The 13,734-nt window shown below is 43.0% G+C and overlaps 2 protein-coding genes across 5 annotated transcripts in view; both read left to right on the top strand.

The window, feature by feature from the left end:
- ppp3cb (protein phosphatase 3, catalytic subunit, beta isozyme) overlaps positions 1–2,186 on the top strand; it is a 30,815-nt gene extending 28,629 nt beyond the window's left edge. For both annotated transcript variants that reach the window (XM_040174050.2, XM_040174051.2), the window contains one exon: positions 4–2,186. In XM_040174050.2, coding sequence (XP_040029984.1) covers positions 4–182 — 179 coding nt within the window. In that variant the 3' untranslated portion in view covers positions 183–2,186. The remainder of the gene's footprint in view (positions 1–3) is intronic.
- A 1,035-nt stretch (positions 2,187–3,221) lies between these two features.
- On the top strand, positions 3,222–12,175 carry sting1 (stimulator of interferon response cGAMP interactor 1). 3 transcript variants are annotated; one of them, XM_040174052.2, is made up of 7 exons: positions 3,222–3,321; positions 5,361–5,726; positions 6,268–6,460; positions 8,745–8,853; positions 8,951–9,189; positions 10,589–10,775; positions 11,073–12,175. In XM_040174052.2, the coding sequence occupies exons 2-7, from the start codon at positions 5,500–5,502 to the stop codon at positions 11,384–11,386; spliced, it is 1,269 nt and encodes a 422-aa protein (XP_040029986.2). In that variant the 5' UTR covers positions 3,222–3,321; positions 5,361–5,499; the 3' UTR covers positions 11,387–12,175. The 3 variants fall into 3 exon arrangements, with proteins under 3 accessions (XP_040029986.2, XP_040029988.2, XP_077957655.1); XM_040174054.2 differs by having other exon boundaries at positions 3,232–3,321; positions 5,500–5,726; XM_078101529.1 differs by having other exon boundaries at positions 3,310–4,176.
- Positions 12,176–13,734: the final 1,559 nt, after the last annotated feature.

Below are 13,734 nucleotides of genomic sequence, written 5' to 3'. Positions count from 1 at the left end.
CAGCCATCCGAGGCTTCTCCCCGCAGCATCGGATCAGCAGTTTCGAGGAGGCCAAAGGCCTGGATCGGATCAACGAGAGGATGCCTCCGCGCCGCGTCGGCGTCAACAGCGTGGGCCTGTCGATGGGCCGCATGAACATGGGAGAGCCCAACGGGACCGACAGCAACAGCAATATACAGTGATGGACGTCCACGACTCCCACATGCCCAGACACACACCTGCAGTTTCAACAGCTATAGACACCCCTACACAGGCATACATACACGACAAAAATACACCACGAACACACACACACACACAAAGATGCAAACACAGTATCGCATTCACTGAATAGGCTCCGGACAACATCGCACACACGATTACCCCCCCCAACTCCCCCTCCCCATGTGGCGCTGTATGTAAAGGCAGAGTCCCTACACCGAACTGTTCGGCCCTATTTAAAGAACTACAACTCCCACGTACCTGCACAACAAACAGGAAAGACGCTACGAAAACTCGCCCATACGAAGCAGGAGGATCCGCCGCTCCGCGTTGGGGGTCGACAGCGGGTCGACAGCGGGTCGACAGCGGGTCGGCGGTGTCGGCGTGCCGGGCCTGCGTAGGTTGGGTGCGTTGTGCCGGGAGGGGCCGAGTGTTTGCCAGGCGGATGGGGGAGAGGATGGCCTCTCTCCCTTCCCTAGAGTTGCAGATATGCCTGCGTGTTTGCTTTAACAAGTAAATGCTGTTCTCGTTTTTTGTTTGCAAACACAGGCGAGATTCTTTTGTTTGATCGTTATGTGCGGTGTGCTGACGTTTGAAGACAATCTCAGCCGCAGTCGGATCTGAGCCCTCTTCTTCTCAGGAGGTCATTCCCGTTTGCTTCTGTAGCATTACACTGTACACATCCTCTACAAGACAAGTGGAGCCCCCCCCACCCCCAACCCTCCACTCCGGCCCCAGGCCCAGGCTTGAAACGGGGCCCGGGTGTGATGGTCCCGACCTGTTGCGTGTACATAGGTTACATAGAGAGGTTTTAATGCACATGTGCTGCGTATGGTCACAAGATGCAGGATAGCGGACGTACGATGCTTTCTGTATGAGAAGGAGGCGGAGGTGGGGGGTGTGTGTGTGTGGGGGGGGGGGGGTGAAGTCATACTCCATTCATTCTCTTTCTATATCCTCCTTTCTTTCCGTGTTGCTGTCTTCTGACTCACAGCAGTGACGGGTGATATTTCACAAGGGAAACAGACATGACGGGTACAAGAAGTCGGAAAAGGAAAAGGTCCTTGTAAAGCATTTATATTAACGCATCAGTGCATGCATGAGTTAAGTTCTTTGATAATAATGTGAAGATTATATCCGTGCTCTGTGTTTCACTATGGTAGGATTTGATTTGTTTTTGTTTTTTCTGGCTAATATAAATGAACTGAGGAATAATGAATAAATGATTTTGTACATAATGTTAATTTAACTTATTTTTTGTATTCATTTTGTGTTATATTTCCTTGTTTTGTCATGTTTTCTTTTTCACAGCCTGTGTATCTGCTTTCTTTTGACGCTGTACAGGTGACGGTACGCTTCTATTCAAAGTGTCAAGTCCACGTTCTCTCCTCTCTTCTTCGTCGGTGTACAGGAGTGTTTTTCAACGATAAATATGAATAACGATTATTAAACTGGCATCGATGAATGACCACACTATTTACAGAGGCACAGGCATTCGGGCAGCTAAACGCATGATTGCATGGTTAAAACTTGCGCTGTTTAAAACAAAAAAGCAGCGGGACGCGTTTTAACAGAAAAGCCGATGTGTTGCCGTCCAAATTTAAAGGATAAAAAAGTGTACTCTCTCTGATCATAATTCTTGGTGATTCCTTTTGTTATTTGATGATACTTATGATTCTATGATTAGTATGATTCTATTTATTATGGACATTATTCTTATATTCCAGCCCTCTCTGTCTCTCTCTCTCTCTGCTGGTTGCTCTTCATGTTGCGTTGCTCCTCGGTTGATCTTGTTGTGCTTCTTTGGGAGAAGTGAACCCCCCCTGTGCCATAAACAATGTGCCACGGTTCAAACCTTCTTTCTCTCTTCAGGCGTTCCTCTCTCTCTCTCTCTCTGTTCTGATCCCCCAATCACTAACACTGTAAGCATGCCCCACGGGACGAACCACTTTTTTACTCTTGAATAAAATATGCATGAACCTTTGGTATGCATACTGAGCCTTTATTTCGTCACTCCTTTGCTCCATGGCTACAAATGACAACGCACAACAACTGCCTCATGACGAGAAATGCTTCATCAAAACTAGTTGATATTTAGTATATCTTGATAAACTAGATGTTCTTGCAGAAATGAATGACATGAGAGATGACAATGGGGGCTCCAAACCCTATCAGTAAGGGACATTTTATTTTGTAATCTTCCTTTAAGACAGGTTTTTGTTTTGGTGTAAGTAAATCTCTACATTTTATTTACGTTCAATTTTTCATACAATAAAGTCTAGAAATGTTAAAATAACCAGTGAAAAACAGTCAATTAATATACGTAGAATAATATAAGCGCCACTTCATGTCTTGTTTTAACCGGCAAGAAGGTTACCAAGGACACAGTCTCACATTCCCAGGGACCTGAGGACATGACCTCTGTAGCTGCAAAACGGAACATGAGGAACTAACGGAGGGAGTTAATTAAGTGAAAAATGAGAAACTGTCATTGTGTAGTCAGCTGTTATATGAAAGGCATGTGTAGCATGTGTAGCAGTTCATCCAAATAGACATTAACGTAGTTAACAAGAGTTCATGGTAGTTGAAACAGCTCACTAAAGAATTAAAGGGATGAACTTTTGAAATGTGAAGCTATGCGCCATCTAGATAGAAGTAATGGACATATGTGGAAATAGCCAGTGATGACAGTTTACCAATCGGTGTGCACCAGTCAGTCCTGACCTCAGTTCAATAAACCATCCTATCGGTTTTTGTTAACTAATTTCACCTGTATATTGAAGGTTTTCACTTTGATATCCAAATGGCTTAACAAAAGAGAGCAGAAAAAATAATCTGCAACCCCTATATTGTGAAAGAATTGCCCATTTGAACTGTCCGTCTAGTATTATTTTTTATTTTATTACAAAAGGATTGATAGTTACATCATGCAAACTTCCTCTTTCATGAAGGTTACCTTCCACTCCCTTTTTCTACCTGCTTTGAATGCCGGGAAACAGCCAATATGCCATTAATCGAAAGTGAAAGTGTTGGATGATGTTTAAAGGGTGGAGAGAGAGGAGTGGCAGACGGAGGATAGAAGGACAAAGCTCTCATTAGTATCAGACCGTACACACTGTGGTGAGTTTTCGTTATACATTTAATTCTTCTTCGTGATAGTGGAATTTTCCATGAATGTTTTTTTATTTCTTGGTAGTGTATCTTGATGTGACTATCGATAGGAAGAGAACACGCATGTAAAAAAAAGATTCGTCCGTTGTGCAAATTTTCTGTTTTTACAAAAGTCCAAATGTGTCTCGCATAAGGTTTTTTTTGTGCTGCCATGTCAGGTGACCTTAATGGTCAAGTTGATCTGGCCCGCCGAGTATTGTGAATTATAAATTATAGTAAAGACCGCTGTAACACTTCTCCGTTCCCGACTTGTGTTTGCCGAAGCACGATGACGGCAACGGGACCCACGGGACTGCGCTGCCCTGCGCGCTCATGTCACATATATATAATATAATAATCGGGAAAGCTGATGGTTTTCCAGAGCTGAGCGACGCAGATTGACTTTGTGATTTTGCTTTTGCTGTGGACATACTGACACACATGAATGAGCTGAACATGAAGCTACAAGGGAAAGATCAGGTTGTGCATGAGATTTACACAAATGTGAGAGCCTTCAAAGCCAAGTTGACTTGGAATTGGAACTCAAAGTTCAACCCCCTTAACCTGGCTGAATTCAATGCTTCACTAAGCAAAGCTAAGTTTGCAAACATAAGGAGGATGGCACAGAGGATGCTGGTGTTGTTTGGCTCTACTTACGTGTGTGAGCAGACGTTCAGCGTGATGAAAACCAACATATCACGCCACAGATCACAGTTATCTGTCTTGAGAATTGCCACAACAAAGCTGACACCAAACTTTCATGCACCGGCAAAAAAGGGGGACCAACAACACTCTTCCTACTGAAATGCAATGTAATGTAAAAATGTAAGTTCTGTTTACTTTTTAGTTATTGCCTTTTACTTATAATTTATATTGGTTCACACAAACACTCTCTATCCATCTGATACTCGCCGGCCCTTCTGTCAAATTTTAAAGTCAATGTGGCCCCTGAGCCAAAAAGTTTGCCCACCCCGATCTAGCCCAACGTCACAAATTTACGTCAAGGGGCTTTTGGTAAAGAATCACCAGAAACTGAGAAGATAGATAGATAGATAGATAGATAATAGATAGATAGATAGATAGATAGATAGATAGATAGATAGATAGATAGATAGATAGATAGATAGATAGATAGATAGATAGATAGATAGATAGATACTTTATTGATCCCTCAAGAGGGAAATTTTGGTATCACAGCAGCATGTACAGGGAAGAAAATAGAATAAAAAGATACACATTATATACAATATAATAAGATAAAAATATTAAATTATTAAATTAAATTAAATTAAATAAACTAAAACTGAAACAAAAGTATAACCTTAAGAGACAATAATAATAATTTGTAGATAGATAGATAGATAGATAGATAGATACTTTATTGATCCCTCAAGAGGGACATTTTGGAAAAGGAGAAGAGGAAGACGAAGAGCAGCAACATCACAGCAGTACAGGGTTGTTATTGTCATTATTTAGCCAGGAATGATTTATTGTAAAGTGTTATTGCACTGGGCAGGAATGATCTCCTGTATCTCAGGACAAATATACCTCAAATATATGTTGTGTGCAGAATTGACCCACACAATTGAAGCAGATGCAAAATAGGGCGCAACACGACTTTCTCTCCATCATGTAACCAGAGAAGAGGAGAGGCTTTACAATCAATATCAATATCAATATCAAGCACATCCTTCACAGGAGTATTAAACCAACACAGACAGAGAGGAGAACAAATACAGGCATTCACACTGTCCTTCCTCTGTTCAGATCGATTTCTTTATGCAACACCTTCGGGTCTATCAAGAATTAATACGGGAAATGTGTTGTGACTTTGTTTCAGTACCTTTCCTTAAAAAAATCATGTTTTGGTTGATTTGTTCACATGGAGCCACTGTGAGAAGCATAGTTCTTATAGATACAGCAGATGATGAGTTTGTGAGGACTAAATTGTGTTTTTTATGTCATTTCTTTTTGCCTGAAACCTTAAATGTCCAAAATTCGGTTTACAGGAAACATTCAACGCAGCTATATCTCTCAATCAACAGTTTCATCTTCCATGAGCAGCGTTCTGGTTGAAGTGTCGCTTTGCACCTAGAGATCGATACATGTAACACAACTCTGAAACGGGGGGTCTTGTCCCCTTCGAAGATGCTTCGCCTTCGAGAACAGGACGCTCTCATCCCTCGTCCTAGAGGGACTCTGCCCAAGGCGTGTGCTGTGGTGCTGACGGCCACGGCGATAGGAGGCAACGTGTTCCTGTCTCCTGAAAAGTTCTTTGGATGGGTCGCCATGGTAATCCTCATCCTGACACTCGGCCCTCTGCTGCACGGGATCTGCCTGATGGCAGAGGAGGTGCTAAACCATTCAAATACGAGGTGAGAGAAAAGGGTTTGGTTCATCAGTAGTGCGTATTGTCAGAAGTACGTTAGCCTCAGCTGAAAGCCGACGGTACGCTTTGCTCTCACGAAAGCGTAGCATCCGCCTTTCGGTTACCCCTGCGTCATCCCATTTGCCGCCGTTAGCGGTGTTAGCGATGTTAGTCCCGGTAGGCACAAGCCCCGGGCAGGTTGAGAACCATTCAGAGTCAATTGACCTTCTCACAATCTCCTTTTGTGCATCGTTAATCATAAAAATTGTATTGGCACGTACTTTTCCCCCAAACATTTTTAGGTGATTGGATCTGTCAATCAAAGTCTTTCTGAAGCCTTGGCTTAGAGAACACAAACGCATTACTTCATTAGAAAAGATGAATTTTTGTGTGGCATGTGACCCCCGGTCTTTAAATAATGTTGCGACATCACGAGAACGCAGCTGCTGTGCTTCAAAAGTCTGTAATGGGAAAGATAGTATCACCACCGATTTGCAAAACTGCCACACAGGTAACGGGATCAACCTGTTTCCTCCTGCTTTCACCAGGTACAGAGGCCAGAGGCTGCTGAGTCGCGTGCTGCCAGCCTGTGGGCTTGGGGGGGGGACTCTGCTGGCTGCGGCGCTGGCAGGCCTCCTGCTCTACGTGGCGGGACAGCCCTTGTCAAACAAGGGCCAATGCTGGAAACTCCTCATCCTGACCTCAGTGCTTTACGCTCTTTTCAAAAGCCTGGGAGTCCTGGTGAGGCTGACACCTGACACTCAAACACCAAAGCCTTTGTTAGTTTGGGGCGTCTTTCGCTTCCACGACAAATGAAAGCTGTAAAATAGCATGTTTTGTTACTTGTTTTGTAAGTGATTTGCAATGAATAGGCCGCAACATGGTTACGGCCTGCAAATGAGCATTTAGACATCTCTTAATGTCTTCTTAAAGTTCTTAAAGTTCAGGACTACATGGCAGTTTTGGGACAATGTAACTAGAACGAGTTTGCATCTAGGACATAGTGACCTCGTTCATACTTAAGAAACTACTATAAACCATTTTCAGGACAATGTTAAAAAAATACTAAAAATAACTATTTTTTCGCAGTGTCAGGTTTTGCTTCACTAACTGTCAGAGCAACATGTCTCTGATGTGTGTTAAAAATATAATAATAATAATCAAACAGGTTTTAGAAAAGATCAGGTTGATTGGGGACTTTAAATTGCCCGTAGATGTGTGAATGTGAGTGTGAATGGTTGTATGTTTCCGTGTAGCCCTGTGATTGGCTGGCGACCAATCCAGGATGTACCCTGTCTATCGCCCGAAGTTGGCTGGGATGGACTCCAGCCCCCCCGCGACCCTGTGTGCAGGATAAGCGGTTTGACGATGGATGGATGGATGGATGGTTTTAGAAAAGAGGAATGAGACCAGCGTTTGTTCAACACATCGTCTCAGATCTCATTTATCCACACATAAGTGTGGTTAGCAGCCCTGCAGTCATGTCCCTTTAATCAGACACCTGTCCTACCTGTCCTACCTGCCCACACACACACACACACACACACACACACACACACACACACACACACACACACACAATGTGGTGGACACAAAACACTTTACTCAATCCAGTTGTATGTGCGGTTGCAGCTGGTGATAAACCTGTTTTTAAGTGCATCACTCAGGCACTGCGTGTTTGAAACTGAACAGCCAACCACTTTAAACATGATAGTCCATCTGTCTTTGGTCTCTCAATAGGCTTTTAAAGGGGAACCTCCTCCCGGGAGATCCAGATCCTTTCAGTGACAGTGGTGATTTATTACTCAGTTTAAGGAATCAGTGTCACAGATTTGTCCCAAACGCTTCTAGCACACAGCCAACACGGCCCTCCGACATCAGCGCTGGGTAGTAATGGATTCCATGTATCAGCATCACCTAAATCAGCCCAGAATGCATTTGAAAAATCAGACTATAGTTACGTTGTCTTACTTACTTACTTACTTAACTTTACCCTCAGCAAACACAACAAGGCAAACAAGTTTACGGGCCTGTTTGCCGGATTAAACTCATAAAACAAGTTGCCTAATCGCTTGGGACTAGATTGTAAAACCAGTATACTGTAACTGTAAAAGTGAAAGTAAAAGTAAAACATAAAGTTCCTCCTGCTCCAGACAACTAGAAAAAAAGAGAGTGATTCTCTCTTCCCCTTTTCAGCATCCCAATCAATTTACATCATTGGTTTTATCAGAATGGTCTTCAGTTGAGAGTTTTTGTATATTATTACAGCTCAGAGCATCACGGTGGAAGTGACAAATAGCCTCATTTTAGCATAAGAGCACCATAGCAGACAAAACAGTTCTTTAGTAAGAACACTTCTCGAAGCCTCAGTTGATTGTAATTATTGTGGCATTTCTAGAGTAAAAATAGGCTCCAAATATAACTTCATCAGCGAGAACCACCACAACACTGTCCTCAAAGAATTGCTGTATATTTCTGAACAAAGCTCACCGTCCCTCTGAATCATTGCATAAACTACAAGCTCGAGTTTTCTCTGTCCTGTTCAATTATATTCATATTTAGCATTTACAGTTTGCATGTTAGATTACCTTCAGGAAAACAGCCCATTACTCAAACTACAGGTATGCTGTGTTTGTTCTTCAACATGTGGGAACGAAAAGATAAACTATTGCTTAACATTTTCATTGCTGAATTTTCAAAGTAAGTTAAAGGAAATAAAAACTCAATAACTCAATAACAGTTAGGTCAACAACAACCTGAGAACAAAACAGTGAAACATTGTTTAAATTGGTGTATTCAAGTGATCTTTGACAATCAAACTATAAATACTGTTTTTTTTCAAACATTGTTTTTTGCGTTTATTGATATTTTTTTGTAATCCTGATTACACATAGTCCTTTATAACCCAACACAGGTCCTGGATAGGAACGGGCAGCAGGGGGTCCCTGATGGCCTTTTCTAAAACAGATCCTGAGCAGAAGTGAGGTGTTGTGACACATTTCTGTATGTTTCTGTTGGTGTGCAGGGTCCGTCGGAGGTGGAGGTATCGGACATGTGCGAGGGGAGAAAGATGAACGTGGCCCACGGCCTGGCCTGGTCCTTCTACCTGGGCTACCTGCGACTGGTGCTGCCACGTCAGTAACGTCTAAAACATCATTTGTAAAGCCGTCGGTTGGACTAAATGATCTATTTAATTTGTGTGTGTGTGTGCGTGTGTGTGTGTCCGTTCAGGTTTGGAGGACTCGATCACAGCATTTTGCCACGACACCCACGAGGCCCCCTGGGGTCGTGGCTCCAGGAAGCTCCTCATCCTCATACCTCTCAACGCCAACATTTCTCACAAGCTGGAGGACGAGGACGACAACATCCATTTCCACGGCAACCTGCCCAACAACAATATAGACGTGGCGGGCGTCAGGAGGCGGGTCTACAAGCACAGCGTCTACAGAGTATTGGACGAGAATGGGAAGGTAGGCGGGGCTCTAAAATAACACTTACAGAATGACACTGAAGAGCTTTCCCACATGAAATAACAGCTGTGTGCTTTTTATCCATTCAAAAAGGGAGGAAATACCACAGTTCAGCCTTCTATCTCACATCTGTGTACCTGTAGTATTTTAAATGATCGATCGTAAATCTGAAACTGAAGAATGTACAAGGTTTAAGATAATCATTAATCTGATTATATTCAGACATGTCTCTCAGGTGCACTGCAGAAATATTCAGTCAATAAGGCCACCGAGCGTCTTAGACTTAGAGCCGACATCTTCTCCTTTGATCGGATTTGTAAAGACTGCACAGCAGAAATGCGACAGAGAAAGAGAGTTGCAGGGAAGTGACAGACTCGAGGGGCTGTTTCTGTCTATTTTTTTCAATATTTCATGATGGCACATCAATGTGCTCCATATTCAATATGTTTGATGTGGCAAAGAGCGATTGTACTCAAAACCGCCTCTGTAGTCGAAGGAAAGGAAGTTTGGGGTGGATGAAAGCCCAGTTTCAAGTTAGACCAAAAATAGGCACCAATTATATGAAAGCGATGGTGTTATGGCCGTCACCACACAGAATTAGCTGAATAGGGTGAAGATGTATGTTTGCCCTTTGAACTCTGGAAATAGCAATGTCCTTAAGGGAATTCTTCACTCATGAAATGATCATTTGTATACAAATCCATTCATGAGCCGGAGGTGTTTATTTGTGTGTTCGTCGACTTCTTACCATAGATTCGTCAGAGCAGACTTTGTAAACACATTTCCTGATGTTTTTCTGCTATTCTTAAACCGGATCCCATTTCATTTCAGACATTCATTTTTCAATTATGTAAAACAGTAGAGTAGTATGTGCGTCAACTAAACATATTATTAGGAACATTAATACGGTTTCATACATCTTAATGCATCTGTGTTTATGTTCCAATGATATTTATATAAATATATAATCAATTACATGTAGCCTACTGCTACTTTGTATACTTTAAAGTGTGTGTGACTTATGAAAGATGAGAAAACACTTTGAGCCTGTTTTAACAGAAATGAGTCCTCAGACCCTGGATTAATACATATTTCTAGCTTTGAATTGATTGATTTCCTGAATTGATTAGAATTTATTTCCATTAAATGAAATGACACCATACACACATTTGAATATAAAAGAAGCACTTTTCCCCACAGATGAATGATGGTCCAACATGGCGGTCTGCTTCTGTAAAGCACAGAAACTGTCCCGTGTACATGGGAAACATGGACAATGTCCCTTTTCTGGTGACGGAGTCCCACAAGCTTTTACAGACGATTTGTCCCTGTAATGTCTGTGTATGTGTGTGTGTGTGTGTGTGTGTGTGTGTGTGTGTCTGTGTGTGTGCGTAAACAGGTCCCTAAGTGTGTGGTGGAGTATGCAACGCCTCTTCTGACGCTGCACAGCATGTCCCAAGAGAGCAACGCTGGTTTCGGGGAGCCTGAGCGCCGACAGCAGGTCCTGCTCTTCTACAGAACTCTGCAGGAAATACTGGAGCGCTCGCTGGAGTGTCGCAACCGCTACCGACTCATTCTGCTTAATGGTATGACGGCATCTTACGCACACCTGGTGGCAAAAGACACACTGCTTTGAAGGGGATTTCAGCTTTCAGTTCATCCGCTTCCCCGGGGTTCGACAGTCAGGATTTGCATATTTATTGATTAAGTTGCGGCTTCTGTGTTTTTAGTCTAGGCTTCGTTGATACGCAGACATTTTGCTGCACAGTGTTTAACTGAGCGGAGGTCAAAGTATCTACTAGGAGCTTTAATGGCTTTGCTCCAGTTATCTGTGGATCTTTGTTCTGAAACCGAACATAGATCGTATCCTCTTCTTCTTATAGATGAGCAGGAGGACGAGCCCCACCTCCTGTCCAAAGCCATCCTCACACACCTGCAGCAGCAGGAGAAAGAAGAGTTCTGCCTCGCCCCGCCTCCTACGCAGGAGACCGTGCACCCCCCCAGAAGGGAATCGGGTCATGCCGAGTGCTCCGCCAGGTTACCGTTACCCCCCATGAGTGGTAACTATTACCACTCTGATCCAATGAGCAGGGAGCCTACGCTCATGTTCAGCCTGGAGGAACCGCAGCCTCTGAGGGAACCTGTTGAGAACACCGACCTCTTTCAAGGAAAAACGACATTTCCACTGCGCAAGTGATTCATCTTCAGTCTATTATCTCTTTCCGTGTGTGTGTGTGTGTGTGAATTCATAGAGGTTTGATAAATGCAAATATTTGCTGAGATGAATAATCATATACTGTATAACATATACAATCGTCTATGTATCTAGAAATGGCTGAGTGTGTAGATGAATGTGGATCAGGTCCCGGTATTGAAATTCAATTAGTGTGTGTGTTGAAGCATCCGGAAAACCCTGAAGCTTTTGTTTGGTAGACAATGTCGTCTTGAAGGATGAGCAGCTTTGAATATGGATGGATGGATGAAGAGTTTGTTATCCTAAATCTAGAAACCTCCAGTTATTATGTCCAATATTGGTCCATTCAGTAGTTTCAAGGTTGTGTCAGCAATTAGCTAAGCACGACGAGTCTTTCAAATGGATGGGGAGAGAAGAATGGTGAAAATGTTGTATGCATAGTATTTCAATTCAATGTAACAATATTGTAAGAAATATTCCCACACGGTAATGAATGAGTCAAAGCTGTAAAAGCACAAATACATTTAAGACAGAGAGATAATGGAGAAAGAGAAACATCTACTTGTGTGAAGAGTTAGAAGAAGCCTGACAACACAACTGCTTATCTGCGTCTCCTATGAGCGCACACTCATACACACACGCCTCCTGACAGCAGCACTGCAGCTGAAACTGCAATGTTAGCTTTGGGGAGCACTAGCGTAGTAGTTGGCTCTTTGTCTTGTTGGAATACTGTTTAGAAAATGACTTCAAATATATGTTGAGATGATAAGGTCAATAAATATGTCAACGACATATGAGTAATTTCTCATTCAGAAACAACAAAAAACAAACAACCCTGTTTGTGAGATGCGCTCTCTCCATTTTGTGTCACCTTCCAGCAGACTAGTGTAATATCATCACATGTAATCATGTGTAATATGAGCACGTTTTGTTCCGTGGCAGCGAGTGGAACATTTTGCAGGTTGGGGCATCCGATTCATTTCCCAAAACATCCAAGAAGGATTTTATGCGAGACAATTAAATGTTCAGTAAATACATTACTACACTGCAGTTAAATATGTAACATGTATTCCAACACAAAAAAGCAGTAAATAACACTTTGACAGTCTTATTTTTGTCACCCTCACAGCTAATTCAGTACGGAAGCTTTGCATGGCTTCTCTTTCACCGCCAGTCAGCTGTCTCATTGTGAACTCTGGTTGATCTTCAGCTCTTTTACCTGGAGTTTCTTCGCCAAAGTTCGGCTCTCAAATGGCTCTTGGGGGTGAGATGTTACTGAGGTGGGTTTGTTCTTTTGCTTGCACTCGCCCCCTGACGAGGACACGCGAGCTACGGGCTAAACCACTTCGGCCCGTAGCTGAATCCCATTGAGGATGCCGATTGGCTGAATTTTATGTCACACATTTCCATCTTTAAGCAGCAGTTGGCCAAACGGCTTCACAGACCCACCTCCTGGGGGCCATTCCCCTGTGGTCCCAGCACTGCTGACACATGCAGACATATATCTTAGAAATATTACTACGTAGGTTCCATATTTTTAAATACATAAATCTTGATCTTTTGTTTAAATTAGCATTATCATTATAGTTGTATCTTAGGCAGCAGCAGCATCAAATCTGTTAGTAGTAACCAGACCAATTCAGTAAATCATTTCACTCATAATAATGGTGTTTGGGTCCTTCGAGTTAGATAAGGACTTGGGAAAAAAAGAAACTCACTCTGCTGCAGACATGTGAGCTTTAGTCATGGCTGTGGTGACAGAACGCTCTGACCTGTTCTCCACCAGTAACCCGACATCACAGGCTGCTATCAGCTGACATACTGATGTCAATAGATGAATAACACAGATTATTGCTGGTACAAATTTACCTTCTAAGAGTGACTGATTATTCCCTTAGTTGGCCATAAACGACATCAAACATGGAACCAGGGAAATTCTGACGTTCTAGTGAAAAAGGGAGAGGCCAGATTTGCTCTATGTTTAAATATAACACCAGACCTGTGTGAGCGAGTGACAGATAACCCACAGGCTATTGGCAAGGTAGTGAGCACATACCGGCACTCACGCCGAAGTACCCCTTCATTCCACAGAACGACGCTTCCTCCTCTGTGGTAAGTCTCTGCTGGCAGCATTCTATCTGCGCTTGATTGGTTGATCAGAAGTGATGTCACAGCAGGGGGATTTCAACAGAAGGTGAGTCAGGCGGGAGAGGTTAACATGTGTCTGCTCTCACGTCCGTCGAGTGGGTTGGTCTTTAAGTCATGGTGAAGTAATTATTTTAGTGTTATACTTCAGAGCAGACAACCAGCTGTGATGTTCACAGTCAAACCGCGCCACCTGGTGGGCGGGA

The sequence above is a fragment of the Gasterosteus aculeatus genome, chromosome 4, assembly GCF_964276395.1.
Source record: "Gasterosteus aculeatus chromosome 4, fGasAcu3.hap1.1, whole genome shotgun sequence".
NCBI classification, from domain to species: Eukaryota; Metazoa; Chordata; class Actinopteri; order Perciformes; family Gasterosteidae; genus Gasterosteus; species Gasterosteus aculeatus.
Note: the sequence above shows the minus strand (reverse complement) of the source record. Positions and strands in the feature narration are given on the sequence as shown.

Bases quoted from the DNA above. Each gene is read 5' to 3' on its own strand.
- sting1 (XM_040174052.2), top strand. From the start codon at position 5,500: ATGCTTCGCCTTCGAGAACAGGACGCTCTCATCCCTCGTCCTAGAGGG. The intron at 5,727-6,267 runs GTGAGAGAAAAG...TGCTTTCACCAG, and splicing joins CTAAACCATTCAAATACGAG to GTACAGAGGCCAGAGGCTGC. The intron at 9,190-10,588 runs GTAGGCGGGGCT...GTGCGTAAACAG, and splicing joins TATTGGACGAGAATGGGAAG to GTCCCTAAGTGTGTGGTGGA.